The sequence below is a fragment of the Haplochromis burtoni genome, unplaced genomic scaffold (genome assembly GCF_018398535.1).
Source record: "Haplochromis burtoni strain Fernald_Lab_line unplaced genomic scaffold, NCSU_Asbu1 Contig_620, whole genome shotgun sequence".
Classification (NCBI taxonomy): domain Eukaryota; kingdom Metazoa; phylum Chordata; class Actinopteri; order Cichliformes; family Cichlidae; genus Haplochromis; species Haplochromis burtoni.
Window position 1 is genome coordinate 243487 of NW_024582981.1, and position 27846 is coordinate 271332.

The 27846-nt window shown below is 42.3% G+C and overlaps 2 protein-coding genes across 17 annotated transcripts in view; one reads left to right on the top strand and one right to left on the bottom strand.

Moving 5' to 3' along the window:
• Positions 1 to 20598, bottom strand: part of rims2b (regulating synaptic membrane exocytosis 2b) — a 53052-nt gene extending 32454 nt beyond the window's left edge. For 3 of the 16 annotated variants that reach the window (XM_042214861.1, XM_042214864.1, XM_042214858.1), the window contains exons 1-11: positions 19906 to 20597; positions 13095 to 13127; positions 12856 to 12957; positions 12388 to 12598; positions 8942 to 9111; positions 7728 to 7908; positions 6816 to 7050; positions 6291 to 6572; positions 537 to 604; positions 299 to 418; positions 89 to 188 (exon numbers count right to left, since the gene is read on the bottom strand). In XM_042214861.1, the coding sequence (XP_042070795.1) occupies positions 89 to 188; positions 299 to 418; positions 537 to 604; positions 6291 to 6572; positions 6816 to 7050; positions 7728 to 7908; positions 8942 to 9111; positions 12388 to 12598; positions 12856 to 12957; positions 13095 to 13127; positions 19906 to 20060 (1657 nt within the window). In that variant the 5' untranslated portion in view covers positions 20061 to 20597. Of the gene's footprint in view, positions 1 to 88; positions 189 to 298; positions 419 to 536; positions 605 to 6290; positions 6573 to 6815; positions 7051 to 7727; positions 7909 to 8453; positions 8721 to 8941; positions 9112 to 12387; positions 12599 to 12855; positions 12958 to 13094; positions 13128 to 19905 lie in introns of those variants that run through there. The other 13 variants (XM_005948817.3, XM_014329765.2, XM_042214862.1 and 10 more) reach the window with 10 other exon arrangements.
• Positions 20599 to 27309: 6711 nt separating this feature from the next.
• Positions 27310 to 27846, top strand: part of LOC102313549 (gastrula zinc finger protein XlCGF7.1) — a 6682-nt gene continuing 6145 nt past the window's right edge. The window contains exon 1 of the mRNA XM_005948821.2: positions 27310 to 27495. Coding sequence (XP_005948883.1) covers positions 27477 to 27495 — 19 coding nt within the window. The 5' untranslated portion in view covers positions 27310 to 27476. The remainder of the gene's footprint in view (positions 27496 to 27846) is intronic.

A 27846-nucleotide genomic window follows, 5' to 3' on the forward strand; every position in this document is an offset into this window, starting at 1 on the left:
TTGTAGAGTCCATCTAATTCAGTTTTAGCAACCTCTGACTCAGTGAACAAAGTAACTAAGACCTAATCAGGAAAATCAGTGTGTTTACCTGGTCTCAGGTGACCCACAGTGTCAGCCAGACTACCTTTCTTCACCTTAGTGATGAAAGCACAGAGACGACCAGACTCTGTCATCTTTCCACCGACAACCTGCAAACACACAGCACCAAACTGTATTATCAAAAGAGGAGAATGAAGAGAAGAATAGTGAAAGAAATAGTAAAAAGAAAAGGCAGTAGAACAAAGCAGAAGAAGGCCACCTTGAGTCCCAGCAGTGCTCCTGTATCTGCAGGAACAATTCCGTCCTTCATCCTCTTGTTCAGTAGAATTCGACCAATCAGACGCTCTCCATCCTTGGAGGGTTGCCATGTGACTGGCTGCTGATGATTCACAATGGGAAACACATGGTTACTTAACAATAACAGCAACCAACAACAGTTCCGCATTCAGAACAGGGTTTGTTTGATGGATTACTGACAAGGCAGGGCGTCAACTCACCATAGACATGGGAGCAGGCTCGCCATGCCAGGAACCATGATCCCACCACTGACTACTGTCCATGTCTCCTAGCAACCAGAAGAGGTTAAAGGTGTTTTAAAACACATACACACATGTCTTTGGCTTGTAGGAGGAAGTGGGAGTATCCAGAGAGAAGCCACAAATGCACAATGTGAACCTGCAAAATCTACACAGGAAGAACTTTTGTGGGGGGGTCAATCTTTTGAGGATGCCAACGATCACATTTTTGAGTGAGAAGACAGATATTTGAAAGGAGTAAAAGAGGCCATCTATGTTCACTGTGAATGACCATCTTTGAACAGAGAGGATGGCTTATTACACCGTCTGCTATCTACAATGCATTCTGAGATCCTTCCCAGTCATACTGAGCCACGCCTTTCTTTACACCTTGCCTCATGTGATGAGGCACATGGTAAATGCCTCATTAACGAGCCTTCTAAGGGACAACCCCGCTCTAGGGTTTTAATACCTGGGACTAAGGTAGGACCAATAACCGACGATAGATGATATATTTGTGCAGGGGCAGACTTTTTGATAGGGAGAGCAATATATTCGTGCATGGAGTGATTTGTACATTTAGAATTTATACATTTTGTTTAGAGGGAATATTTTACCTTCCTTACCTTTCTTTTCTACTTTTTGGACTATTCATTTATCTATTCATTTGAGATGCGCCAAATCAAACAAAAGACTTAAAGCTATGTTTGCTGGAAGAGACATTTTGATTTTTAACATACTTTTTGTTTAATTTTGTGTTTGTTGTTTGGTCGAGCGTGTACGACAGATAAACACTGGAATGTGTAAACAAAGTTATAGTGGCAAAACAAAGCCAGTTTCGCTTTGTTTTCCTTCCAACCATTGTGGGGTTTTTAATTAAATAAAACGTTTGGTTTTTTTCTGAACATAGGCTACTGCCTTTCTTTCTTTCTGTTATGAGTTTGAGTAAATGAATTGCAGCATTTGGGCACACTCTGAGGAGGGTGCATTTGCTCGTAGCTGGAAGACGGTGCCGTTAAAACAGCCCTATTATTTTTTCCCTTGACTGCTTCTCTTAACTTTAACCAATATTATTAGCAAAGTTACTCTTGGGCAAATAAATAAATAAATCGCTCTTGTATAAACGATCAGCGAAAGGCTCAGCCTATCGTTGATGGTCGATAAATTTTACCAGTTGCCCAACATCACCTTGGACTCTCCACCGTTTGGTTTTAGAAATGAAGAAGCCTCTCAAATGAAACGTCTTCAAAGAACTTTAGGTCCAGTTGAGGTTTTTTTCCAAGCTCCTTAGGCTCCTCATGACCTGCATGTAACCTACACAGACATCCTCTATGTACATTAACACCAACATGAAAATTGCTGAATAACGTTATCAATCAGCTGCTCAACAAGCTGAGGTTTTTGGCACCAATTATGGATCATCAACAGGAAGAATAGGAAGAACAGTTAACCTGCTGTAACCACACACACTTACACGTCAATTCTCGGTTCTGGATGAGCAGAACAAAATGATGCGGCTGTAAACAGCCCATCCCTCAAAATAATCAAAATTTGATTTAAACTGTTAAAGCAGCAACTCTTCACATTAAGCAGAGCTGGTTTTAAGCAAACCAGGATGTCAATCATGTAGCAGCTCACCTGGTTCACCATCCATCACAGTTCACAGATCTTGTCTGTGAAAAGAAAAATATGACCTTGAGTCATTATGGCCATTGGCCATTATGTGACCATAAGAAGTTTCACTAAAATCTGAACAAGGAGCACAATCGATTCTTGTGAATTATGGATGCACGGACTCTTCATTAGTCGTTAAAACAGAGGCACTAAAAATGACTGGTTAATAAACCTGAACAAATTCAACAATGGATAGATAAAAAATTAATTTAGTTTCAAACATCACCAGCATTGTTTTGAAAAGAATCCTTTGCAAAATGAACCCATGGACCTGAGCACAGAATGGATTTCCTCCTTTGTGCTGTATGAGGCTCCTTCTGCTTTTATTTCAATCTTCAGCAGTGAAATGCAGCTGCATCATCTTCACATTTGCTCTCTGAATGTTCCTCCTGGTCTTCATGTGAAGCTGTGCTGCATATGTGGACAGACATGCTATAGTCTGAATGCCTGAAGATACTTGACAAAACTAATCAGAACAGCCAAATCAGAACAGTAACACCAGATCACTGAAACGTCATATTTATCTCAAACAAAATGTCAAAACATGTTGATGTGTGTACTTGTAATCATAGTTCTCCAAGTTACATAGCTTTCAAATGCTTCACTCACAGGTCCGCCTGGACGCCATGAAGGACAAGGAGGAGGCTTCAGGTGAGCAAGAGGAAGATGAGAAAGAACCTGTAATCCATGTAGCAGCCTCTCCTCCTCCTCACTGGGTTTCTGTGTGCTGTTTGTCCCGAGCACTGCCTGCAGGTTGCAGAGCAGTTCATTCCTGTCAGTAATGAGATTATTGGAGTCCAATTGTCAAGTGCATGTTTGTGCCTTCAGTACTTACAGTTAGTTTGGAGAAGACCCGAAGTTGATAGAGGGGATCAACTTTGGGGGACTACTGCTACATTAACCCCGCCCCCTTTCCCCCACCTTTCCACCAGATTAGAGTTGCTGAAACAGATGCCCAAAAATCCAGAAATTTTGCAGGTAATCACCAGAAGTCTAGCTCAGCAGCATAAACAGTCTGCTGGTTAAGGACCAGCAGACTGTTTATGTATTGTGTGGTCACACACGAGCAGGTTAGTCTAGCGTGGCGTTCTCTCCTGCAGTCTGAGCTTCTATTCTTACATCTCTGCAGTGACTCTTGATAATCCAGACTCTCCTCTTTTAATCCTATTGAAGTAGAGCAAAGATGGTGATTTGGAGGTCCGACAGCACTAGAGCGGCAGTCTCATGCGCTCTAATCTGGATCAGATTGTCAAACGATGTCTCCAGGATCTTTCAGAGTTCTCCAGGAATGGAACCATCAATTTTGGTGGCGAATGTGCTGGTTTTTGTTTTGGTCTAGGTGTTCTCAGAGTGACGGTAGCAGAGATTCTGTGCTACTTAGTCTCTTCAAGATTTAAGGGGAGGAGCCAAAAGTCATATGAGCGAATCAGAGCTCATGATCTCTGACCAGGTGATTTGTGGCCCAGTAACATAAATGCAACAGATTAACTCGTCAGCATGATGTCTGATTTCCTGAGAGGGGCCATCACTTTTTCCATCACTTAATACAGTCATTAAGAAGAGGCACAACTAATGTGTCTATGCGAGCTGACTTGCGATGTGCACAGCTGGCACGGCCATTTATTTTTTGATGCACCTTCTCAGATTAATTCACTGCGTGTCGTGCACAGGGCTGGACTGGGACAAAAAAAAAAAACTTCTTTTACTCATGCTGTGGAGAGGCAACTCTTAAAGAGTAGGAGTACATTTTTTGTGCATGGAGAGAAATCAGGCAAACTCCGAGCTGACCAAATAAGGGGTGTAAAGCCACGTCAGTGTAGAACTGCCATTAACTGAGATGACGTGCTTGTTACTGATCATGCCAAAATCAATGACACATTCAGGGAATATTATATGAAGCTTTATTCCTCTGAATCTCCCACCAACCACTCATTAATCACAAATTTTCTTAAAAGCTTGGACTTTCCTGACCCACAGAGAGATCTTGGATGCGCCATTTTCCAAAGAAGAGATTAGCGCTGCAATTTTCTCTCTACAGTCAGGGAAGTCCCCTGGCCCAGACGGCTTTTTGGTAGAATTTTTCAAATTATTTGCCCCACAGCTCGTACCTCTACTCCACTCGGTTCCATCTGAAGCATTCACACAGGGCAAACTGTGCGTCATACAGGCCAATTTCGCTTTTGATGTGGACTTTAAGATCCGATCTAAAGCGCTGGCCCACAGGTTGGAAAGGGTCCTGCCAGCAGTCATATCTGAAGATCAGTCTGGCTTTGTTAAAGGGCGCCACCCCTTTTTCAACATCCGACGCCTTCTTAATATCCTGCACACGCTGTCCAAGGACACTCCAGAATGTGTTCTTTCCCTTGATGCTGAAAAAGCATTTGACCGTGTAGAATGGAACTATCTATTTGCTGTGCTGGAAAGATTTGGGTTGGGTCCCAACTTCATCTCATGGATCAAGTACCTATACTTGTCCCCTGTTGCGTCTGTTTGCACTAATAGCCAGAAATAAAAAACATTCTAACTTAAACGAGGCACACGTCAGGGTTGCCCCCTTAGCCAGTTGTTATTTGATCTAGCTATTGAACCCTTAGCAATGTTTTTTCGAAGCAGTAAACTTGTCCAGAGTATACAAAGAGGTCAAACTGAACACAAAGTCTCTCTCTATGCTGACGATTTATTGCTTTTTATTTCAAATCCAAATACTTCCCTACCATCTATATTGTCACTACTCACGTGTTTCAGTCAAGTCTCTGGTTATAAATTAAATCTGTCCAAGAGCAAACTTTGTCTACTAAATGAAGAAGCGTTTCCAATAGGTTTGTCGGGTTTCCCCATCAAAGAGCAGTTCACCTACCTGGGTATTACAATTACAAGAAAGTATAAACAACTTCTTAAAGCCAACATTTTTACACTATTGAAGAATGTCAAACAAAGCCTTCAACAGTGGTCACCCCTGAACACAACTCTGGTCGGATGAATTAATTCAATTAAAATTAATATCCTTCCTAAATTCTCATACTTATCTTTACCAGTCTTCATCCCCAAGTCTTTCTTTATAACTCTAGATTCTATAATCTCCTCTTATATTTGGAAGGGTAAACGATCTCGAGTAGCTAAGATGCATTTACAGAAACCTAAGATTGAAGGGGGTCTGGCACTCCCCAACTTCCGCTTTTACTATTGGGCTGCCAATATTCGGTCCCTGACCTACTGGTTACAGTCTGGGGAGGGTGTGGGCCCCACCAGCTGGCTGGCAATGGAATTAGACTCAACTCAGGGTATTTCTCTTGCCTCCTTTCTGGGTTCTTCTCTTCCTTTATCCATTGACAACTTTACATCTAATCCGATAATTCGGCACTCCCTCAGGGTGTGGGCACAGTTAAGGAGACATTTCAATCTTAATAATTTTTCACTTCAAAGCCCCATCCTTTCAAACCACCTATTCCTCCCCCCAACTTTGGACAACTCTTTCCAGGTCTGGTTTAGAGCAGGTATTATTTTCTTTAAAGATCTCTTTATATATAATAAACTAGCATCATTTGATCAGCTGGCAGGAAAATACAGTCCTCCCAAAACTCACTTTTTTAGATACTTACAACTCAGAAATTTTTTGCAATCCCACTTCTCCAGTTTTCCAGAAGCTCCAGCTGCTAATTTACTGGACAAGCTCCTTAATTTGCAACTATCAGGCAAAGCTGTAATGTAGCTGTAGTGGTGGTATAGCTAACTTCTGTGTGGTTTTTTCCCCTCTTTTAGTTTTTTTTTCTTTTTTCACGTCGAGAGGAAAACAATGTTCCAACATGAGAAGTTCTGTTTAGTATTCATTGTAAACAGCTTGTGTTTTCAGTCTTCTTTTTTTCTTTGTAAACTATATCCACAAATACTCAATAAAAATATTTTGAATAAAAAAAAAATAACCACTTGATCACGGGTCAGAGAATACACTTTTCTCTCTCGTGACCAGTGGCTGTATCATATCCAGCGCGACAAACAACTCTCAAGCAATGTGCACACATGTAAGAAAAATGATTGACTGGCCGTTAGCATGTAGCCACTTACTGTCAGGCTCGTCAGCGCTAGTGTACTCAGGTGTGGTAACAAGATCCTCCTCTGAGCTGCTAAAGCTGCCAATCACGTGCATCTTCCCTACATGCCGACTCCTCTGTGCTACATTCTCAGTGGCTGGCTTCCTCTTCAGGGTTGAGCTTGGGTCCAGTAGTTGTTGTGATAATGGGCTGTGACGGGAATATGTTGGGCTTATGTGAGTGGTTGCACGGTCCACAGAGTATGACCTCTGACCTCCAGATTTGACCAATCCCAGAGGCAGATTCTGACGAAGAGCTGAGAATGAAACGAGTAAAACCGATCACAGCCTGCTAATAAATGGTAAATGGCCTGCATTTGTATAGCGCTTTACTTAGTCCCTAAGGACCCCAAAGCGCTTTACACTACATTCAGTCATTCACCCATTCACACACACATTCACACACTGGTGATGGCAAGCTACATTGTAGCCACAGCTGCCCTGGGGCGCACTGACAGAGACAAAATAAGATTTGAGTAGATGGGCGGACATGCCCTTACCTGAATGCCTCATGGTCAGGTGGTCAGGCTCTGGGGTTGCCAGGGAAACATCACTGTGGCGGCGCTGGTGGCGGACCCTGCCTACCTGAGCTAACATCCTCATGGTTTCTTCACTTGGTTGTGTCTTCACTGGGTATCGGGCAAGGTTTGGGTCACTACGGTACCGTGCCTGAAACTCCACTTCCTGTTGTCGCCGCAGCTCAAGCTCATCCTGACGTTGGTCTAGAGGGTGATCCTGAGCCAGGAGGTGAGAAAGGTGAACATTATCATCATCATCAGTTTGGTAAGCCCTGAAGCCTGCTATGTTTATCACAGCTCAACTGTCATTCATAGCACGACTTAACCATCAATAAATGAAATTAATTAAATCATTAAGAAAAAACTATTAAACTAGTGAGAAATAGTTAAAACATTTAATTAATTGCTTTTGGCAAACAGAATGGTTCTTTTATAGCACGTTGTGTACTCAGGGAGTGCAGAAAAGTGCTATATGACAACCAGTCCATGTAACAAAGACAATCGTATGAATGAATTTAATGAATGGGTGTCAGTGGCATGTTGTATAAAGTCCTCAAACAGAATGAAAAGCGCTATATGCCTCAACATGCCTCATTCTCCCATTCATACAAGCACTTTTTTAATACTATGCAGTGCTTTCTATCTAATATTCACACACATTCACACTCTGATGGATGCACTGGAGAGCAACTTTCCCAAAAGTTATTTGGAACGCAGTTCAACCTTTACACTAGCAGACCTGGTCAACCACCTGTGCTACAACTACTCCATTTTCTTTGTTGCATTTCATCTTTCATTTCTAAAGAAAATAAATTATTAAACAGCTTCCCGCATCAGATCAAATAATTTACAAGAAATGTGAGCAAATAAATGAATTTCACCTGTCAGACTCACCTGTGAGTACCAGCGACCTCGCCCATCTCTTATTGGTTGCCTGTGTGCCTGTAGCTCTTCCTCTCCGTAACCATGACAGCAGTGTGGCGATCGAGAACGGTTGTTCACAGCAAGGTCCGATGGTGAGCTAGGCATCCTGCTCCTCCTGCCATTATAGTACAATCCCGAGGGGCTCTGCCTCCTGTCAGTCACAGAGTGTGATCCAGTGAGAGTGGAGGAGGAGCAGATTGTCAGCCAGCTGATACATATATACCCACACTCTACTCAGAACCAAAGCTTCAAGAACTGAGGAGTCTATTGTTAATAGTATTACTACTAGTAGCAGTATATGAAGTTCTTCCTGTTCAGACTTCCTTTTTATCGACCTGTTTCAAGGCTTTTTCACCTGTACTGTCAACTTTTTAAAAAGGTCTTCACTGTAATAATAAACTCATTGTTTAAGGAAAACTACATTTTGACTCCTGTTCTATGTTTACGGCCATAAAATCTCAACTCTGTCTGAGTTAAATTCTGTTACCAAAACCAGAACCAGCAGCAGACATCGATGCAGCATAGAAACATTAAAACTTTTCTCCAGCAGCTCCAGACAACATGCAGTGTTCACAAGCATCAAAATATCAAAGCACTGGTTAAACCTACTAATGGTGAAAGTGAATCCGATTTCTGATCAACAAAGTTTGAATCTGTATCAACAGGGAGCATAAAGAAGCTGAGATGTGTACTTACATGCAGTCAGTCTGAGTGCAACCACATACACATTTAATTAAAGTTTTTACAGCTCTCCTAGGAGGTTTGAAGCTTCATATTGACCAACACCTTGACACGCTCAGCAAGTTTATGACTGACATGGATCACACCGGAAGGCCCTCCCCCTCTCCAGTCCCAGCAATACAGGAAATGACATCACTGCTGTTAGCCTGCATGCTGTATTTAGCACCAGCAGTAATCCTCTGCAAGGTACCAGATTATTAATCTGTTAATTTGATTACAGGATGTGTGTGTGTGTGTGTGTGTGTGTGTGTGTGTGTGTGTGTGTGTGTGTGTGTGTGTGTGCGTGAGTGAGAGAGAGAGAGATGGAGGTCACTCTCTAATTATAAACAATCTCACTAATTAAAAGTTTAAATTTAAATGAGAAGCATGCAGGCACAGCTGACAGTTAAATGGCCTCAGGAACAAAAAAATGATAAATAATATAAACAATGAATAATACCCACCATTCTGCTGCACCATTACTCAAGGGCCCCGTGGCACCCAGTGGCCCATGTGTAGGTGGGTGGGGAGCCCTGTGTAAGCTGTAATTGATGGATAGCATTTCAGGGGAAAAGTCCCCTGACCGAGTGAGAAACTCCTGCTGCTTCCTGCACACATTGCACACCCACATCACCTGAAACACACACACCGAGTTTGTTTACTATAAACGCATGTAAGAGGCTGCTGTTGCCTGATTGGCTGGTTTTCCTCCTGATGTGATAGTTGGCATGCTTTACAGATCATGTGGTGTCTCCTGAGTTCCAAACAACCAAAGATGCACAACTTCACATATTTTCCAGAGATGATGCAATTATGTCATTAGTGGATGTTGATAAATGAGTTGCTTTTATTGAAAATGAACTTCTAGTCTTTCAGTTTAATACATTCTGTTAAATTTCCTGTAAGTTTATCTTTTTACACAACTTACATATTGAGAAAAACGGATAGGTTTTCTCTGTACTTAGATTTTCCTGCCATGGTGAATCCTGGTATCAGAATTCACCATGGCAATGTGTGGCAACGGGTAAATGAAGAGTAGAGCTTCCATTTAATCCAGAGGAGCTGGAATATGAAGATGCATCAGTGCTGACATGATATTTACCGTAGAAACAGGAGGGGAGAAAAAAGTAATTTTAATCAAATACTGAATAAGATATAGCTACAATGTCTGCTCTTATGTTTCTGTCTGCTCTGGCTTCATGAATGAGAAAATGAGTCATATGGTCAGTCAGCTGGTTCATGTGCGGCAGGAGGGGAGAAGTCAGAGGGACCAGCCGCCAGAGAGCCAGTCAGGGTCACAGAGCTAAGTTTTTCCTGTTGTCAGCAAACAATTTAACAACACTTTATTGTTCTATAAGCAAGCAATTTATTTATAAGGCACTTTCAGACAACTCCCAGCTGAAAACAAAGTGCCGTACACTTGACATGCCTAAGAAACTATACATTGAATAACTTAAAAAATATAAAATACTAATTAGAATTAAATTAAAATTATAAATCAGCACATTAGATTAAAGGCAGGCAGCCAATGGAGTGAAGCCAGAATGGGAGTTATGTGCTCTCTTTTGCGAATTCTGGGTTAAAAGTCGTGCAGCAGCATTTTGAACCAGCTGCAGATGAAAGAGAAGACACAGACTTACTACAAAATACAGTGCATTACAGTAATCCAAATGAGATGAAACAAAAGCATGGCTTACTGTTTCAAAATGTGGCCTGGATAAAATAGGTCTTACCTTTGCCAAGCACCTTAAATGATAAAAACTGGACTTGACAGGAGCCCTAATTTGAGTGTCCAATTTAAAGTCACTGTCCATCTTAAAACCCAAATTAGTAACAACAAGTTTAAAATGCCGGGGGTCCCAAATCAATAGCGGAGGGATCACTAGGTCCGCAAGGACCAAACACAATCTCCTCGATTTTGCTTGAATTACATTTTTAAAAGTTTAGGGACATCCAAGTTTTAATATCTTCTAGACATGCCAGAAGTGGTTTAATAGAGAAGGCATCTTTCTGCTTCAGAGGCAGATAAATCTGGCAGTTGTCAGCATAACAGTGGAAGGAAATTCCATGCTTTTTAAGGATGGTTCCCAAGGGCTGTAAATATGATGAAAAAAAGCAGAGGCTCTAGAATTGAGCCCTGCGGGACCCCAAACTGAAGAGCCGCAGAAAAGGACTCATACCCTAAAAAGTTAACACTAAGTTTGATCAGAAAGATAAGACCTAAACCCATTCAAAGTAGTACCACGAATGCCTGCAAGACGGTGTAAACGAGACAGTAAAATGTTGTGGTCTACAGAGTCAAAAGCAGCTGTTAGGTCAAGGAGGACAAGAACAACATGATTACCAGAATCACAGGTAGGGAAGATATCATTAAAAACCTTTAAGAGTGCTGACTCAGGATACTATTCTCATTTTTTCTTAAATCAATCAATTGGGAATGTACAATTTTCTCTAAGATTTTAGACAGTAAAGTCAGCTTGGAGATAGGCCTGTGGTTAGTCAATACAGTGTGGTCCAGGGCGGGTTTCTTAAGAAGGGGGTGTACTACTTCCTGCTTAAAATAAGCAGGGACTACACCAGACATTAAACGGCTGTTTATAATAGTAAGAACAGTCTGTGCGAGGCAAAATCTTTTTAAAAAATTGTCGAGGCACAGGATCATTTGGAGAAAAAGAGGGCCTCAGATGACCAACCACATCCTCTAAAAAAGAAAGAGTTACAGGCTCAAACTGGTCAAAAACAGCAGAGCAAGGGATCGAGACGGAGGGGTCAGATTCAGGGGCAGAGATGAGAGCCCACGTAGCTGCTATCTTCTCATTAATAAAAAAAACCCAACACAAAATCCTTAGATAGTTTATGAGAGGCTTCCAAACAGCCACTTTGTGGAGCATTTAAAACTAAGTTGATGGAGTTAAATAACACACGTGGATTATAACTGTTGGAGGAAATTGTCTTGTATTAAAAGTATTCCCTTTTAGCCTCCTTGACTGTATCCTGATAGAGACACCAGCAGTCCTTTAAGATTTGAAGAGACACCTGCAGTTTGTCCCTCTTCCATCTGCGTTCATTACAACACTGCCTCCTCACAGCCCGAGTGGTGTCATTAAACCACGGCTCGGTTTTAGCCTTGAGCTGCCTGGTTTTTAATGGTGCCACAGAGTCGAGAATAGCTTGGTAGGAAGATTCAAAGCATTAAAATTTGATCCTAAAACAAAAAACCTGCACTGCACCTGCTGACCTCGTATCAAATTTGTATTGAATTCTGTTTTTAGATTCTTTAAAAATATTTAATCACCCGCTAGAACATGTCTAGAGTAGGTGGCACTCATAGGGATCATTTTCTGTGGAAGAAGAGTCCCGTGACCTGCAAAATGCCCCTTTTAGATTGATCAGATGCTGCAGCACCATCCCTTTCATGTGAATGCACAGGTTAAATGCTGAGTTGATAATCAGCTTCGTGTGAACACTTATCCTGATCTCCAGTGTTAGGGTGAGTACAGGGCATGTTTGTAGTACAGGGCACAGTTGTGATAGTTGATGGTAGCAATCTTGATTTATACATAAGTGGGCAGATGACTCAAAGCAGTGACAGTGGTGCTGAAACTTTGTGAGTCTGATCTTAAGTAACATTTCCATTTTACCGTATCAAAGCAGAGCTACCTGAGGGACAATACCAAACGCATCCAGACCATGGCTGTATAAACATTTCATTTACCACTTATGAATTGCTGTTGCTTTTATGCACAGTATCCAGCCTGTGTCAATCAAATCAAAGCTAACAGTCTGACATTTAATCGTTTCATTTCAGACGATCTAGAGTTGTTAAACTGTCACTGAAAAAAATAATTAAACTGAAAATGACCCCAGATATTCAGCAATGTCCACAGCAAAAATGCACTCATAGACCAACCTTATTGGCTCTCAAGGAGACACGCCCCCCACAGCGGCCGCAGAAACGACTCTGGCAGTAGCAGCATGCTCGGCCACAGCCATCGGCAAACTTGGTCTTGCGACAGATCCCGCAGGTTGGAGACTCTGCCCGCGCTGTCTGAGCCTCTGGAGACTCCTCACCCAGCTTCTTCATGTGGTCTTTATACATCTCAAACTGCTGATGTAACTTCCTGTGAGGAGGAGGTTTTTAGAGAGAGGAGAGGTCAGAGGGTGACATATGCTAAACTTGTACTGAAGTCTAAAGGACCAGTGAGCTGGTCCTTGTTTGGTTCATTAAAGAGGCGAAGCCAGGCATGTACGATTGGATTTGGACCTTCAGTGTCAGACTGCGACATGATGAATAAACACAGCATCAGGTGTCTACCTGAACTGAGGCTCAGGTGAGACACAAACACCTGTGCTCAGGTAAGCCTCTGGGTTTACTCACATCTGCAGCTCGTTGTCTGTTGGACTTTTAACCTGCAGAACTTCGGACACGTTGGTGGCAACGTTACTGACCAACTGACTGAACCCTGAGAATGGATTCCACCTGTCCAGGTAATACACACAGTCAGCTGACAGGAAGCACATCAGTGGGTGGGAGGGGCAGCGTGGGACACAAGAAATAGCTTATTGAGGAAAAGAGGCGTGGCTAAGGGAGTGCACTCTGGGAGATGAGGTACTTACGAGGACGAGGGAGGTTTCACTTCCTCCTGCTCCCTGCAGACATAGACATGATGGCGATGATGATGATGATGATGTCAGTGATATAATTAATCATGAAATAATATAAAAACAAAATCATAACAGAAACAAACTGAAACTGAAGCTTTAAATTAGAGCCCTGCATTGGGACTGGGATCCCACCCAACGCAAATCTCGCAGGAGTGGGGGGTTTTAAGGTTGCCGTGGGCAACAGTTGGTCTCAAAATTGTTAGCAGGACGAAGAGTGCAACTGCTGTTGGTAACAAAATTCAGATTGGAGAGTCTAAAACTAAAGAAACGAGTGGAAAGATGGATATTTGGAAAAGTTATAAAATAAAGAAAGTAAAGCGCTGGACATAAAGTGCCACATACACATGCATTAATCATAGCGCGTTTATAATGTGGTTCACGTGACCAACTCACTACCCCAGTGGGCAAGACATTACAGTTGATAGTACTGCAGGACAAAAGTGTTGTTTTTTCCACCTGTCTCAACCCAAGATTAACTGGATAATCAATTGATTGAAGAAAAATGAAGACATGGAGAGACGCTTTATTTAAATCCCCGAAAGTGGCGATGTCTCTCATAAAGGCTCCAGTTCGATAACATCTACATGCATCTTGTAGAGAATCCCTCACCTTCTGCTGCTGCCAGGACGAAAGCTTTCAAAAGCTACAGGTACTTCTGATCTAGGTAAATAATGCAGTGTGTAGGAGGTGAAGAGAAAGAAACTGTTTGTTGTTAAAGCAAAGGTAAGTGCTACATAGTTCCCTTAAACGAACTACCACATGTAAATCTTATATTTTGTTGACTCGTACATTTATAGTGTAGTGTCAGAAAAGTTCTGGTAGTATTAATTTGTCACATTATTATCATGTTGCTGTGGAGAAGCAGGTATTGGTGGGATTTGGCCTGTAAGGCACGGCTAGCAGATGTACTCACATGCCATACTCTACATCCTTCTGGCAGCTGTAAATAAATGCTGATTAGTGCATCTGATAGCACAGAAACTAAATGGCATTTTGGTCGTGTCCAAATTCATGGGCTGCATCCTCCTGAGGACCCGGCCTTCGCGGTCTACGTGGGCCGGGTCCTCAGAAGGTCGGGTAGGCCGGAAGTAAACGGCCGTGAAATTGGACGGTCTAGCCTTCTGATTAGCGTCACCGCTGTCTCGGTGGAGTTTAATAAACTCAGCCGTCTGCTCCTTGCTATCTAAAATATAACAGGACACTGGCGTAAATTCTCGACTGTCTCACACTTCTGTTTAATCAGTTTTCTGTTTGACGTTTAGTCAGCTGTGTGAAAACCAAGGAGGAACCCACCCGGGGGATTAATAAAGTTTTATTTTATCTAATCTAATAACTTTAATCTCAGCCAAACCGATTTACTCACGAACAAACAAAACACTGAAAAAAGCCCAACAATAACATTTTTAGGTTGTCTAAGTGACTTATATATTACGTTTAACCCGAGCAGCGAAACTCCGCGGTGATCTGAAAATGATGTGCCGGGAGTTGTGCCGTTCTCGGCCGCATCAGTAACCCTCGAGCTCCCGGCTAGCTGTCGAGCTGGTGGGTAGCAGACGCCTCTGAAAACGTCGAAGCACTTTTGCAAATATGGGATATCTTGATAAACCGAGCAGATATTTGATGTTTACACAACTACTTTCTCGCCTGAAAATATGTTAAAAGTTTATTTTGTGACCCAGAAAGATTAGTATGAGTAATTTTAAAACTTAGTAGCGGCCGCCATTGTTGGAAACTGGAGTTTGGCTGGGCCGCGCTATGAATTCTGGGATATGGTAGGCCACGAAGGACACACCCGACCCATCCTTACAATTCGGGGAAAAGGAGGACGCATTTGTCGGCTACATTCGGAGGAGTCTACGAATTTGGACAGCCTTCGGCGCGTCGCTGTGACGTAATCGGTCTACAAATGCGGCCTCAGGAGGATGCAGCCCATGAATTTGGACACGACCATTGTTTAAGTTAAATGTGCGGACGTTTGATGGATGGCTGGAGGGCAAAGGACTGAAGTACTGTTTTGCCCTCAAGGAGGGTGAGTCCTAGTAGCTCTGACGTCATGTGAAAGCTATGAATATCAATAAGTCTGTGGGTGCGGGCAGGATTGGACACAGATGGACGGAGTGGGTGGTAATGGTCAGAAATTCAGAGGAAGAGGGATTTTAAAAAACAAACAAAACAAAAAAACAGTCCCACACAGGGCTCTACTTCAAATAAGCAGAAACAGAATGAGACATCAAGCTGCTGAAATGGGATTAATTCAGTTCTCCTCTGCCACCACCAGGATGCGTCAGAATGCAACAACTCATCCAGTAGCACACACAGCTGAAACAGTTTGTTTGTTGGTTTGGCCAACCATAAAGGTAAACAAACCGAGCAAACAAACAAAGGATTCATTGAAATGATTTTATTAGTCTTCCTGTCACTTCACCAGTTCTTAACTGAAAATCAAACATAAAAGCAAAATGAACAAAATATGAATGAAACAATAAAATAAGTAAATGCACACGGTCAACAGTCATGATGCAGGCTTGGCCAAGGCCTGACATGATGTCACAGCAGCTCCATAAGAGTCCGCAAGCTGAGAGTCGGGAGGCCTGTGATTTATGGTCTAATCACATGCTGGCAATAAAATCATGAAAGTGTTGCGATGTCTGCCCTGTCCTGCCCTGAAAGGTTGGCAGCTGGTCTACAGTGTGTGCCATCTCTTTAACACAGCAATGTTTACATAGAAGTAATTGCTGATTGGCTCATACTTGTGACACACACCAAACAAACCACAAACAAAAAAGCAAAACAAACAAACAAAACTTTCAAAGCTAATCATGCTTGGGATAGGCAGTAAGTGACAGGCAATGTAGGGGCTTAAAACAACAAAAGAAAAAAAACATCCAACACACAGTGAGGACAGTAAGATGCTCGGTTTGACTTCACTGATGAAAGGGCCCACACAAACTAAACATTTTAAACAGACTAAAATAAAACTGTGTCAGATGTGTTCACGAAGACTGCTTTGAAACCCTTTGACCTCAGTGACTCTGCAGTGACATCTGGAGGCCACACATGGTTACAGCACCTCACAGATAGCTACAGTCCTCAGACGGCCCAAAACCACCAGATGCTCTGATCCCTGTTAAACCACAAACCCCCTCATCCACCAAGCAACACCCACACTAATGGGATAACTGGATTTAGTCTGCAGTTACAGTAAACTCGAGAGACAGACTGTTAAGAACCAGCAAGCCTGTAAAACCTACAATATCCACCAGAAATACAGCAAAGCATTCTGGGAAAAATTCTGACAGACACTACTTATTCTACTGCAGCACAGCACTGTACAGAGAAACAGTGAAAACCAGCTCCATCTGCACCCTGCACAATCAAACTGAACACGCCAGTCCTCATTCTGTAGGATCTGTACTCATACCAAGCCTGTCTCAATTAGCTCAGTCTGCCACCGCTGTCTCATCAAAACCTCCTCGAACAGGATGAACCACACTGAGATGGCCGCAGTTCATTTGGAAGATTTTACATTAAAAACACGTCATGAAGGATTTGAGCAAAGATACCAAAAAATTTCAACATGTAATAAAAAAGTGACTTAAAATTATTCATCTATTATCTGATGAGCTTTCACATTTATCTGGTGACCTTCTCGAGTGAATGTATAAACATTTACTGTATGTAGATCAGGACAACACTCTGATGTTAGATATAACCCTGTGTGAGGAGACACAAAAATGACAAACAACTCTTCAAGGAGTCTGTGAAGGTTCTCAGTCATCCAGGTCATCGTAGTCAAAGGAGCTTGCAAAGAAAAGCGTCTGGACTTCTTTAAGTTACTTGAAGACTCACCTCTCATCTGAGAAGCTTCTGGGACCCACACCCAGTTTCCCACCTTGGCTCAGGCGATTAGAGGATCATCAGGGGGTCCTTTTGTCCCTCTGTGGGGGGTACTCCCACTAGGTTTATATCTGGGACTCTCCACCATTTGACCTTAGAACTGAAGAAGCTTCTCGGATGAGAGGTGAAACGTCTTCAAGCAACTTAAAGAAGTCCAGACGCTTTTCTTTGCCAAGCTCCTTTGACACTTTCAAGGATGCATTTACCTGTGGAACACCTCACAGGAGGCGCCCAGACCTGTGCAGATGCTCCTGTCACCACCTCAGCTGGCTCCTTTCGATGTGGAGCAGCAGCTGCTCTACTCTGAGCCCCTCCCGATGGCCGAACTCCTCACCCTATCTCTAAGGGAGAGGCCAGCCACCCTTCGGAGGAAGCTCATTTCGCCGCTTGTATCGCGATCTCATTCTTTCGGTCACTACCACAGCTCGTGGCCATAGGTGAGGGTAGGGACTAGATCGACCGGTAAATTGAGAGATTTGCTTTTATGCTCAGCTCTCTCTTCACCACTATGAGAACCAGTCTATAATAAATAACACAATAAAAGGCTGATTGATCATTACAAAAAACATTTTCCAGTTACTGGTGAAACTGATCTGCTGAATAAACCAATGAACCTCTGTTTAATATGCAGATCACCAGCCTATTTGATTTTATTATTATGTCAAAAATGAAGACATTTCAGTGGACTGTGTTGCTCTGTGAAGGGGGGAGTATTCATTCCTTAAATACTGACTGCTTTCAGCAGAAAGTTCTAACTCACTTCAGTCTGTGCACCACATTCAGACCAGTTTGATCACTAAAAATATTTCCCAGTGACCTTCACATGGTTCCCCTTTATTTTGGTGTAAAGAAGTTTAATTTCATTCTAAAACATCTCAGAAAACACCAAAGAGGCAGAGCAATTATGTCACTTCCTGACAATGCTCAGGAAAAACAACCTGGGTCAAAAGATGCTACTGCTAATCTTTATGCCAGCACGCTGAAAGATTAGCAGTAGCATCTTCTGGCATATTTATATCACAGCTTCAGCAGATCAATCAGCACAGCTCAGAAGATAGCTGGCCACTCTCTGCCCTCCCAATCACATCCTTGTTCTCACCTGAAGGATCTGTTGTTCTCTGCCAATCAGTACAGGTCCCTCAAATGAAACTTAGAAACAGCTTCTTCTCTGTGAGCTCAATATCAACCCAATTAAAAGTGATCAGTGAAACAGTTCATCAATCAGCCTAACCTGACATACAGCAAAATTTTATAGGGGAGTGAATTAGATTAATGATTGCATTAAGCAGTTATTCTAATACCCACATAGCAAAATTGGTATGGCCCGGATCTGGCCCGCACAATGTGCTTACACATGGCCCACATACCGCAAAGAATGATGGCCCGCACAAGGCCAGTTGCAGACAAACTGGTGGTCCTGTACTGACCCAGAACAGTTTCAGCTCTGGCACTAGATGTAAGCCTAATGTGTACCTTAATCAAGCCATGTAATAACAACGTGCCGGAACATAATACTGCAAAGTAACATAAAGAACGATTCTTATGTAGTGCTTTTCTACTCTGCCGGATTACGGAAGGCACTGAACACAACATGCCACATTCACTCAATCACACCCTTTCTATCAACTGAGTACGTCCTAACTACATTAATACACATTCACACTCTTGACATGCAGATAGGAGAAGCTAGGGAGATTGAACCATTAACCTTCCGATCAGTAGGTGACCTGCTCTACCTCCTGAGCTACAGCCACCCAGTGGTAAACATGAGTAAACCTTCACTAGGTTTTGGATAAAGTGTACACTCACAAACCTGTCAAACCTGCATTTGAAATGTTGGCTACCATAGCAGTATAGTATTGCAACATGGGATTTGGGTCTTCAAACTAAAATAGGAAATTAGGAACATGAATAGTGCCATCAATGCCAGACTTGGCCCACATCTGGTTGGAATACACCCTGCTATGACACCAGTCAGTCAGAAGTGCCAGCTTGATGATAGATCTGGGCCAGACCCGTTTTCTATGAGCCTGGGCCACATAAACCAAACCACAATCGAGCCAGATACGGCATGCCATCACTTAAACAGTGACAACTATGCCAGACCTGGCCCATATCTGGATGACATACCACTCAGCATGCCAGACGTCAGCCAGCAGTGCTGGTGTGAACAGGTGTTCTGGGAATCCATCCTACCTGACAACCCATCCTACCCGTTGTTTCTGCGCATGCGCACAACACAAAATTAAGTGGCGAACCGTACTACCTTTGTTAATTTGAGCTAGAAGCATATTTTCACAGCTAAAATTTAGTGCCAAATCATCCTACCTTTGTTAATAAGAGCTAGAAACATACTCTGATGGGTAAAATGAAGTGCCAAACCGTCCTGGCTTTATAATTATGAGCTACAAGCATACTCTGATGGGCAAAGTTAAGTGGCAAACCGTCATACCTACTTAAATTTGTGCTGAAATTACTCTGTGACAGCAGAAATGTGCATAAACTAATTGCGGTAGGACGTTTTGCCAAAGTAGGATGGTTTGTCAGAACACCGGCTTGACACCAGATCCGGGCCAGACCAGCGTGCTGTGTGGGTATAACCATTTCTGATTAGTTTAATCGGTTTTGTTTTTAAGTAAACTCCAAATTTATGAGCGGCTTTTAAATCTTTACTTTATTTTATCTTCACTTTTTTTCTTCTGTTGCTGCCTGAACACCTGCAGTCTGCTTCTGCCACTGACGATCTGGAGAGGTCAACTTCCTGTTAAACCTTCCTGCTGCAGCAGCTGAGGTTTTTTAATTAAAATGCTCACTGATGCTTTTATTTTCTCTGAACACCAGCTGATTCCATAATCAATAATCTTACTTGAGCATGCTCTTTTCCTTCGTCTCCTCCTCCTTCTGCCTCTCCATCACCGACAGGATGATGCTGCGCTCCTCCTCCGTCAGGTGGCTCAGGTCCGGCAGCTCCGGCCCAAGCCCAGGCTCCGCGGCCAGTGCCGGTCCAGCCGGCCCGGACATTGTGTCTGTGGGCCGCTGGAAGAGAAGGTAGCGTCGGTCAGGCCAGAGCCACGTGACTGGATCCCGTCATCATAATCATAAATGATGATGTTAACGACGAAGGCCAGGGAGCTGCAGAGTGTTCACATTATTTTGTCCAGCTCCAGGTGCGTTCAGCGGCTCTGCTGCCGCGGCAAAGGCTCGAGGAGCCGCTCCACCTGCAGCTGCACCTCCATCAGACCATCCACCATTCACCACCATCCTCCTCCTCCTCCGGCTCACCAGCAGGCGCAGCGGCGTCCTTTTGCTCGCTACTCCGCAGTCATGTCGCCTCCGGGGTCAGCGGCGGTTCCGTCCCGCTCCTCCCGGCCCTGCGGCCCTAATACTTGGCCTTCTGTGGTCGCGGTGTCCCGCTGTGGTTGTACGGTGCTTCTCGGCGATAACAGGCGCAGGGGCGAGGAGGAGAAAATAAATAAATCTTCACATGACGGGGAGGGAGGGGGGCACGACGTGACGTACTACAACAAAGATCAGCTGGTCGGGCGGGGGGGAGGAGCTAAAGATAGAGCTGCAGAGGAAGCTACAAACAGCGTCATCAGTCAGTCACCCAGTCAACTGATGGATCGATAACAAACATATCTAATAATGTGAAAGAATAATGGTACAGCGTAGAGCTGCCACTCAGACAAAAGAAAGCGTTAGTACGTTATAATATTGATATTGTAAGAACCTAAAATGCTTTTGCTAAAACGTGATAATTATGTATACTTTATTAAAGTGATATTATGTTGTTCAAACGTGAAAAGTATATTGTACCGATAGTATATTGAACAAACATGAAAAGTATAACGTTAGAAAACCAAACTTTTCAGGTTATAACGTGATATAGCTCTATTTTTCTTTTGCCTGGGTGGCAGCTCTACGCTACAGTAAAAGCGCATTAGAACAAATTAAAAATACACCACTTTAAATTTAAAGTAGAAAGTGTAGAATTCATGAAATACAGGCCGTCTGTGAATTCTAACAGACATAATTATAAACGATAATACAGTGTAATCGAATCGAAAAGACTGTAGTGCTGTAACACAAGTTATGTCAAAGTATATATTATATTATCTAAGACATTAACTTGTGATTTTTAAGCTAAGTGATATCTATTAAGCTATAGGTGCTGCTGTTTCTGCGTGAAAACTACGGTAATTAAATTTTAAAAAGAGGCATCATGCAGGAATTTGCAGTGAAAAGAGTCTAAGGAAATTCACTGTTCATTGGCATTGCGTGAAGGTACAGCTGTTTAGACAGGTCAACCCTAATCTGACAGTCAGTCATTATTCACAAGTTAATAAATATGCGATAACGACCCGACAGCATAATGAAATAACTGCCAACCTGGAAAGTCTGCTGCCGATGGGCGCCGCCCTGCCCGTACTTTCCAAATTGTGTTGTGTTCTTTTTGTGTTCAAATGTTGGCATAAATATTTTCTGTATGCCAACGCTGGCATTATGATTGACTGGGTTTTATGTGCCTAAAGAAGAAAATGTGAAGAGTACTGTGCATATTATTTAAAGAAAAATATGTTACAGTGTCCATGCCAAAGCTACTTATGATTAAAGTTATAATAATCCTAATTATTCTGTATTTGTTCTTAATTATTTTAAAGTTAGCACCAAAAGCAAGGTAGTTTTGTTTGTTTGTTTATTACTTTATCGTAACAATGCTTCTGTGAAACGCAATAAATCCTATATTGTTGGAAAGCCTGTTTATTTCCCCTTAAATGGTGCCACTTTTTTAAGGAAAATGCATTTGTGGTAGCAGAGTTGAGTATGTGGCCTGAGCCCATGAAAAACTTCTTTGCTAGAGTCAAACAGCTGATTTACTCTTGTTTATTGTCGTGTTCCAACAATATAAAAAATGTGTTGCCAAGAAGCATTGTTACAACAAAGAAGTAATCAGCCAAAGACAAATGTCCTTACTTTTTGTGCTAGGTTTATCACCAGCAATATGCTGTGACAGGTACAGAGTACAAGGGAGCACTGTGGTTTAGAGACTGAAGACATCACCTAGAGCGATGAAACACTACTCCCACTGAAAGTCCACTAAACCAATCCCAGTGCTCCCTGTTTTTACAAATCACACCCGAAGTCTATGAGTATATGACAGAAAAACATACACATTTTATTCTTATTCAAACACTAAAAGCTGTTTGAATATAAATTAATCAGGAACTGATCAGTAATTATAATCTGAGATAAACATAATTTATGTAATTTCCTTAGGGATTATTAAGGTATTCTGAATCTGTAACAGAGTGCCATCTGATGGACAGCTGCATTTTTGATCATTCCATTTGCTAAGTCAGCTTCATGTTTTCACAAATAAGCTGGGAATGAATATCTCACTACATCTGGTGCACTCTGGATCAAGTGAAAAAGCTTTCTAAAGAATTTTAGAGATGAATGACTATTCAGAATTACCCTGGAATTTTGAACATTTATCTGAACACTCCAAACTGCAAACACTCCGCTGAAAGAGGCTCAGCAGCATATTCACTTCCTCAGTGTGGTCTAAAAGCCAGGTCAACTTTTACTTTTCCCCCACAAAGAAATAAAAACGTTCAGAATCAGATAATCTCAGAGGGAAACTGAGACTGAGGAACTCTGTTTCCTGTTTGGAATCTAAGGGTGTTTTCAGACCTACAAGTTTGTAAACTTGTAGCTTTTACCCATGGTTAGGTTTGTTTTCACACAGATAAAAATCCAAGTGAACTGCAAATGAACCAAATGTGTCACTACAAACCACATAAGAATGTTCAGTCTGCTTACTGGCCAGTTGTGTCTGTTCTTGGTCTCAGTTTATTCCTCACGCCCTTCTTGCCTTCCATATCTTCCTGTATCTCTTTTTTGCCTGTGGTTTATTCTATAGACTCATGTATGAAGTCAGTCTTGTGTGAACCTTCCTTCCTGCAGCTCAGCTTCAGCCACTGAATATGTCACTTTATGTTTGAGACTGTATGAAGAGTTTTCTGCAGATTAAGAAATAATCTGTGTGCTGAGTAATATGTCTTTCCAGATATCTTCCTCACTGCAAAAGTGGTAACTGAAGGGTTTAACAAATGATTGAGTAGTCAGATGTTTGTTCAGTACTGCATTCACTGTGAAACCTTTCTCACAAATGGAGTTTGATTTGCTTCTCTCCAGTCTGATTCCTCATGTGATATTTCAGGCTGTTCTCACACTCATGGCAGGAAAAAAATTTTTCTCTGGGTTCTTGGTCTGCACAGTCTGTTCGACCATTGTCCAGCTCCAGCTGCTCACCGCAGCACTTTTGCTGCTTTAAGCCTGACAGTCAAGTGAACCATTTGTTGCATGCCCTGCAACTGCTTTTCACCACGTGGATGGCCATTTGCCGAGTCATGTGCAAGAACCCTTTCTCACAGAACGGGCAAGTGAACTGGCACTCCAGTGTGTGAAGGGTCTTCAGATTGACAGATTGTGGTTGAATCAGGGCTGTGCAAATGACGAAAATATATTAGATGATAGACGATTATACTCATGTATTTTGTGCTGTTGCAAAAATTACCGTTTACTGCAATATTTTTCCATTGCTTTAGATCCGGGGTGGCAAACTCCAGGCCTCGAGAGCCAGTGCCCTTCAGGTTTTAGATATCACCCTGGGTCAACACACCTGAATCAAATAATTAGTTCATTACCAGGCCTCTGGAGAACTTCAAGAAATGTTGAGGAGGTAATTTAGCCATTTACACATCTAAAACCTGCAGGACACCAGCTCTCAAGGCCTGGCGTTGGCCACCCCTGCTTTAGATGATGATTTGCAATACTTTCCATGGTATAGTCACCACTCACCAAACAACAACAGATATGTGGAGGAGCTGAACAACATATACCTTTATGAGCTTAACTGTGCACTCCACAGACCGGACATCTGCAGTTGTCGTTTGCAGACAGGCTAGTTTCCTAACAACCATACAGGAGCAGTAATGTTAGCTGGAGGCCTGTGGAAAGCACCTGCGTGACCGCATGGAGTCATCTAGTGTGTGTTGCTATAGGATAATGCCAGGTAAGGCCCATATTTATTTCATTACTGATAATTTCATTTAAATGTATATGAGAAATAGTACTTTTGATGTGGTGATTATATAAACTATTCACTGAATTTACCGAAAATGCATTATATTGCGATATAGATTCTTATGTTATCTTATCTAAATGTAAATGCTGAGTCCTTTTTACACACTAAGGATAATTATGGAGTTCCACTTGGACCAATTCTGTTTACGTTATTCATGCTTCCCTTAGGCAGTCTCATTAGATCGCATACCATACAGTTTCACTTGTATGGAGATTATATCCAACTTTATCTATCCATAAATCCAGATAACACACACCAGTTCGTTAAACTGCAGGAATGTCTAAAAGCCATAAAGACCAGTATGACCTCTAGTTTTCTGCTTGTAAATTCAGATAAAATTGAGGTTATTGTATTTCATCAAAAAATCTTAGAAATCCTGTATCTAACCAGATGCTTACAATGGATGGTATTACCTTGGTCTCCAGTAACACTGTGAGGAATCTTGGAGCCATTTTTGACCAGGACATGTCCTTCAATGCACATATTAAACTATTAACTGAGAAGCCTCAGTTGAAAGAAACTGGTCTTAACAACAGAGCTAATGTGATAAAACAGTGTCAAAAGTCACACCAAGGTTCTTTGCAACCAAATGACTGTAAGAAACTAAAAGACCAATGGTGATGTTTTATCAGTCTAACAGGATGGGTTATCAAATAAAATAATTTCTGCTTTACTTTTGTTCAGGCTGAGGAAGTCAGTCTCATCCAATTTGGTTCCAATTTGGCTCTAGTCATTTACCAGCTCTTGCAATCGGCATTTGTTTTTAGACCATTCATAGCTGCTTTTTTTGTCCTATCATGTTACAGCTAAATAATTACCAAAGTGTTCATTCTGTTCATCTGGACGTAGAGTTTTCAGTGGGAGACGGGTTAGGCATAAAGCATAGAAGCTATCCAAGAAAGGCTCGAGTCAGAAACTTTACGTTCTGCAGAATAAGCAAAGAAGGACTGAAGAGTTACACTACAGGGCCCAAGAATACATCATTCGCCATCTTGCAGTGCTGTGATTGCAGCCACTCCCCAACTCTCTGTGAATGGTACTTATGGCCATTAATCAATGGTCACTGATCGGTGGTCTTTAATCAGTGGTTGAAGATCAATAGTCATAACCATTTGCATATTAATGAACTGACCTCACAGCCCATTGTTCACCAGTGGTGGTGAATTTCAGTCATTGTGCAAATGTACTGTTTATAAGGTTGAGGAAACTTCCACTCGGCTGAGATGGAAGAAGTCACTTGGATGAGTGACTAAACGTTTCTCCCACTTAAAACGCTATGTCCAGATGAACAGAATCAACTTTTTGGGGTTTTCCCAGTACAGCTCTTTCCTCGCTTTGTATCTAATCTCTCTCTCCCTCTGTTTCAGTGCTTTTCCAGCAGAGACTTTCGCTATGTTCCCACATTCCATGATTTTGAATCCCTGTGTACTCAGTAAAGCTTTGTTAAAATTGCTGTCTCGATTGTGTCTGCATTTGGGTCCACTCCCATGTACTGGCTCCCAGGCCCCTTGACAACTGTGTTATTGCTTGCTCTAAATCAGGGGTCGGCAACCTTTCTGATGATGAGTGCCATCTAAAATTTCCTCAGAGGTCAATGTACCATATGGTTGCATTAGCAATCAATTTAATAACGGCCTATATTAACAGTTACACACATTTTGACAAAAGCCCAGCCCATCAGGTATTATAACAGGTATGTAACAGCGCACTGCGGGCAACACGCCAGACAGAATAGGCTACACTAGGCTGGAGAATTGTCACTCGCCGCAGCGAGGTCAGACTGGCGTGTAAGCTGGCGAACGCGGGCAATATGCCAGGGGAACCCAGTCTACCACTCGAGCACGGCAGCTGGCTATCGCCGTGACAGAAACCCACGATATGCGGATGACGCTCCAGAAGGAAGTCGGAGCTGCTGGCTGGAGAGGCCGAGTCATAACAGATCCCCGCTTGGCACTGAGCAGTGACACAGTGCCAGGGAGAGACTTTTCGTGGCTGTTTTGATATTGCTCTCTCTCTTAACTGATCAAATCTCGCTGTGGTAGCAGCTTTAAACTCTGTATGACCCAGGATGATAGAGGGTGTCCAGTCTGGATCGCATTCCAGCATTTTGTATTCTGGTTTTCCTACAAAACACAACAAATATTAGCCCGCAAAGCCACAGTGAACAAAGCAGCATAGCGCAACAAATTTAATTCAAATCAATATAAGACTTATTTGTAACCTACATCAACAATGATGTTATGATTAATTACGTAATAACTATAACAGAAGACTTACCTTTGTGGAAATTCTTGGAGCAGACTAACATGTGAGCTGGAGTGCTCTGGAACGTTATATTTGGTCTTTGAATGGCTGCAATCCAGGCCATCCGTCGGCTCTTTGTTACTTCGGAAACATGGCTTGAACAATTTCTCTTCCACGACGGAATTCGATAAAGACTGATCTCTTTACCCGTTGGCTTCCCATGGCTGTCATGCGACCGGCTATTGCAGTTAATAATACTACAGCTTCTTGCCATTCTTTGTGTTTCTTTTTATCGCTGTGTGACTGTTTTCATGTGAAAGCCTGCGTGCGCTAGTACCGCTTGCCACTCGTACCTACAATCCTTTGCGGTTTTACCCCGGAAATGACGTCACATTTTCAATCTCCATACACAGGAGGCTAATTAGGGGTGGAGACAGCACGGACAAATCAAGAGTAACAAGTAAGGGAACGCAAAACTTAATATAACATAAAAGGTAACAAACATAGAAACCAGGACTAAGATACACAAAGTTGACATAGACAGAAGACAAAATATAGAGACATGACAGTCTGTGAGGAAACAGAGGAGTTAAAGAAACACAGAAACCAAAGTAGAGGAATAGAATGGAAATATAAAATAAACCGAACAAAAGCAAGCAAGGAACAAAAGATATTTTATGCAACCAAGAAAAAAAACATCAAACATGTGAGTATGAAAATATCTGGATATAATAACCCTTTACTTTCATAAGTAAAAAGTATTAGCATTGTACTTGGTATCAGTGATACTGCATTTGACCAATTTTTGCAGTATGATGTACCAGTTGTTGTAATCACGCCGGAAATATACTTTTATTTCGCGTCATTGTAGCTTTATTTTTAAAAGTGTCCCGGAAGTAGTAACTGACACTTCAGAGGACTTGACCCACCCTCCGTTAGCAGATTGAACCGCAGAGCCAGACAGTCCTCCAGAGTTCGGTTCTGTGGACAGAATAGAGGGGGGCTGACATAGTTAACCGCCGGATGTGGAATTAAAAGCGGAAATGGAGGCGAGAAGAGGAGGTTAGTTTAATTCCTGTTGCTAGAAACGGAGCTGCCAAGCTAACGTTAGCATCGTGCTAATTTCAGCTTTTCCTTTCTCTTATTTTACGTCACTTCCTCTTAGCTCCTACTTGCGTACATAGCGTACTAGGAGGAGAGCGGAGGACTGCAGAAAGTTAGATCTTAACTGAAACAGTTCCTGACGCTGTTCTGACAGCATCGATCCTGGTGCCAGCAGTTATCAGTTTCTGTGCTTTCTGCATTTCACTGGGCGTTTCTCAAGTACACAAGTACATACTCTCATTCTTGTTAATCCGGAGCCGTTTCTCAATATGCGTACTTTTGTGTGGTGGGGGGTTCTCGGTCTTAATT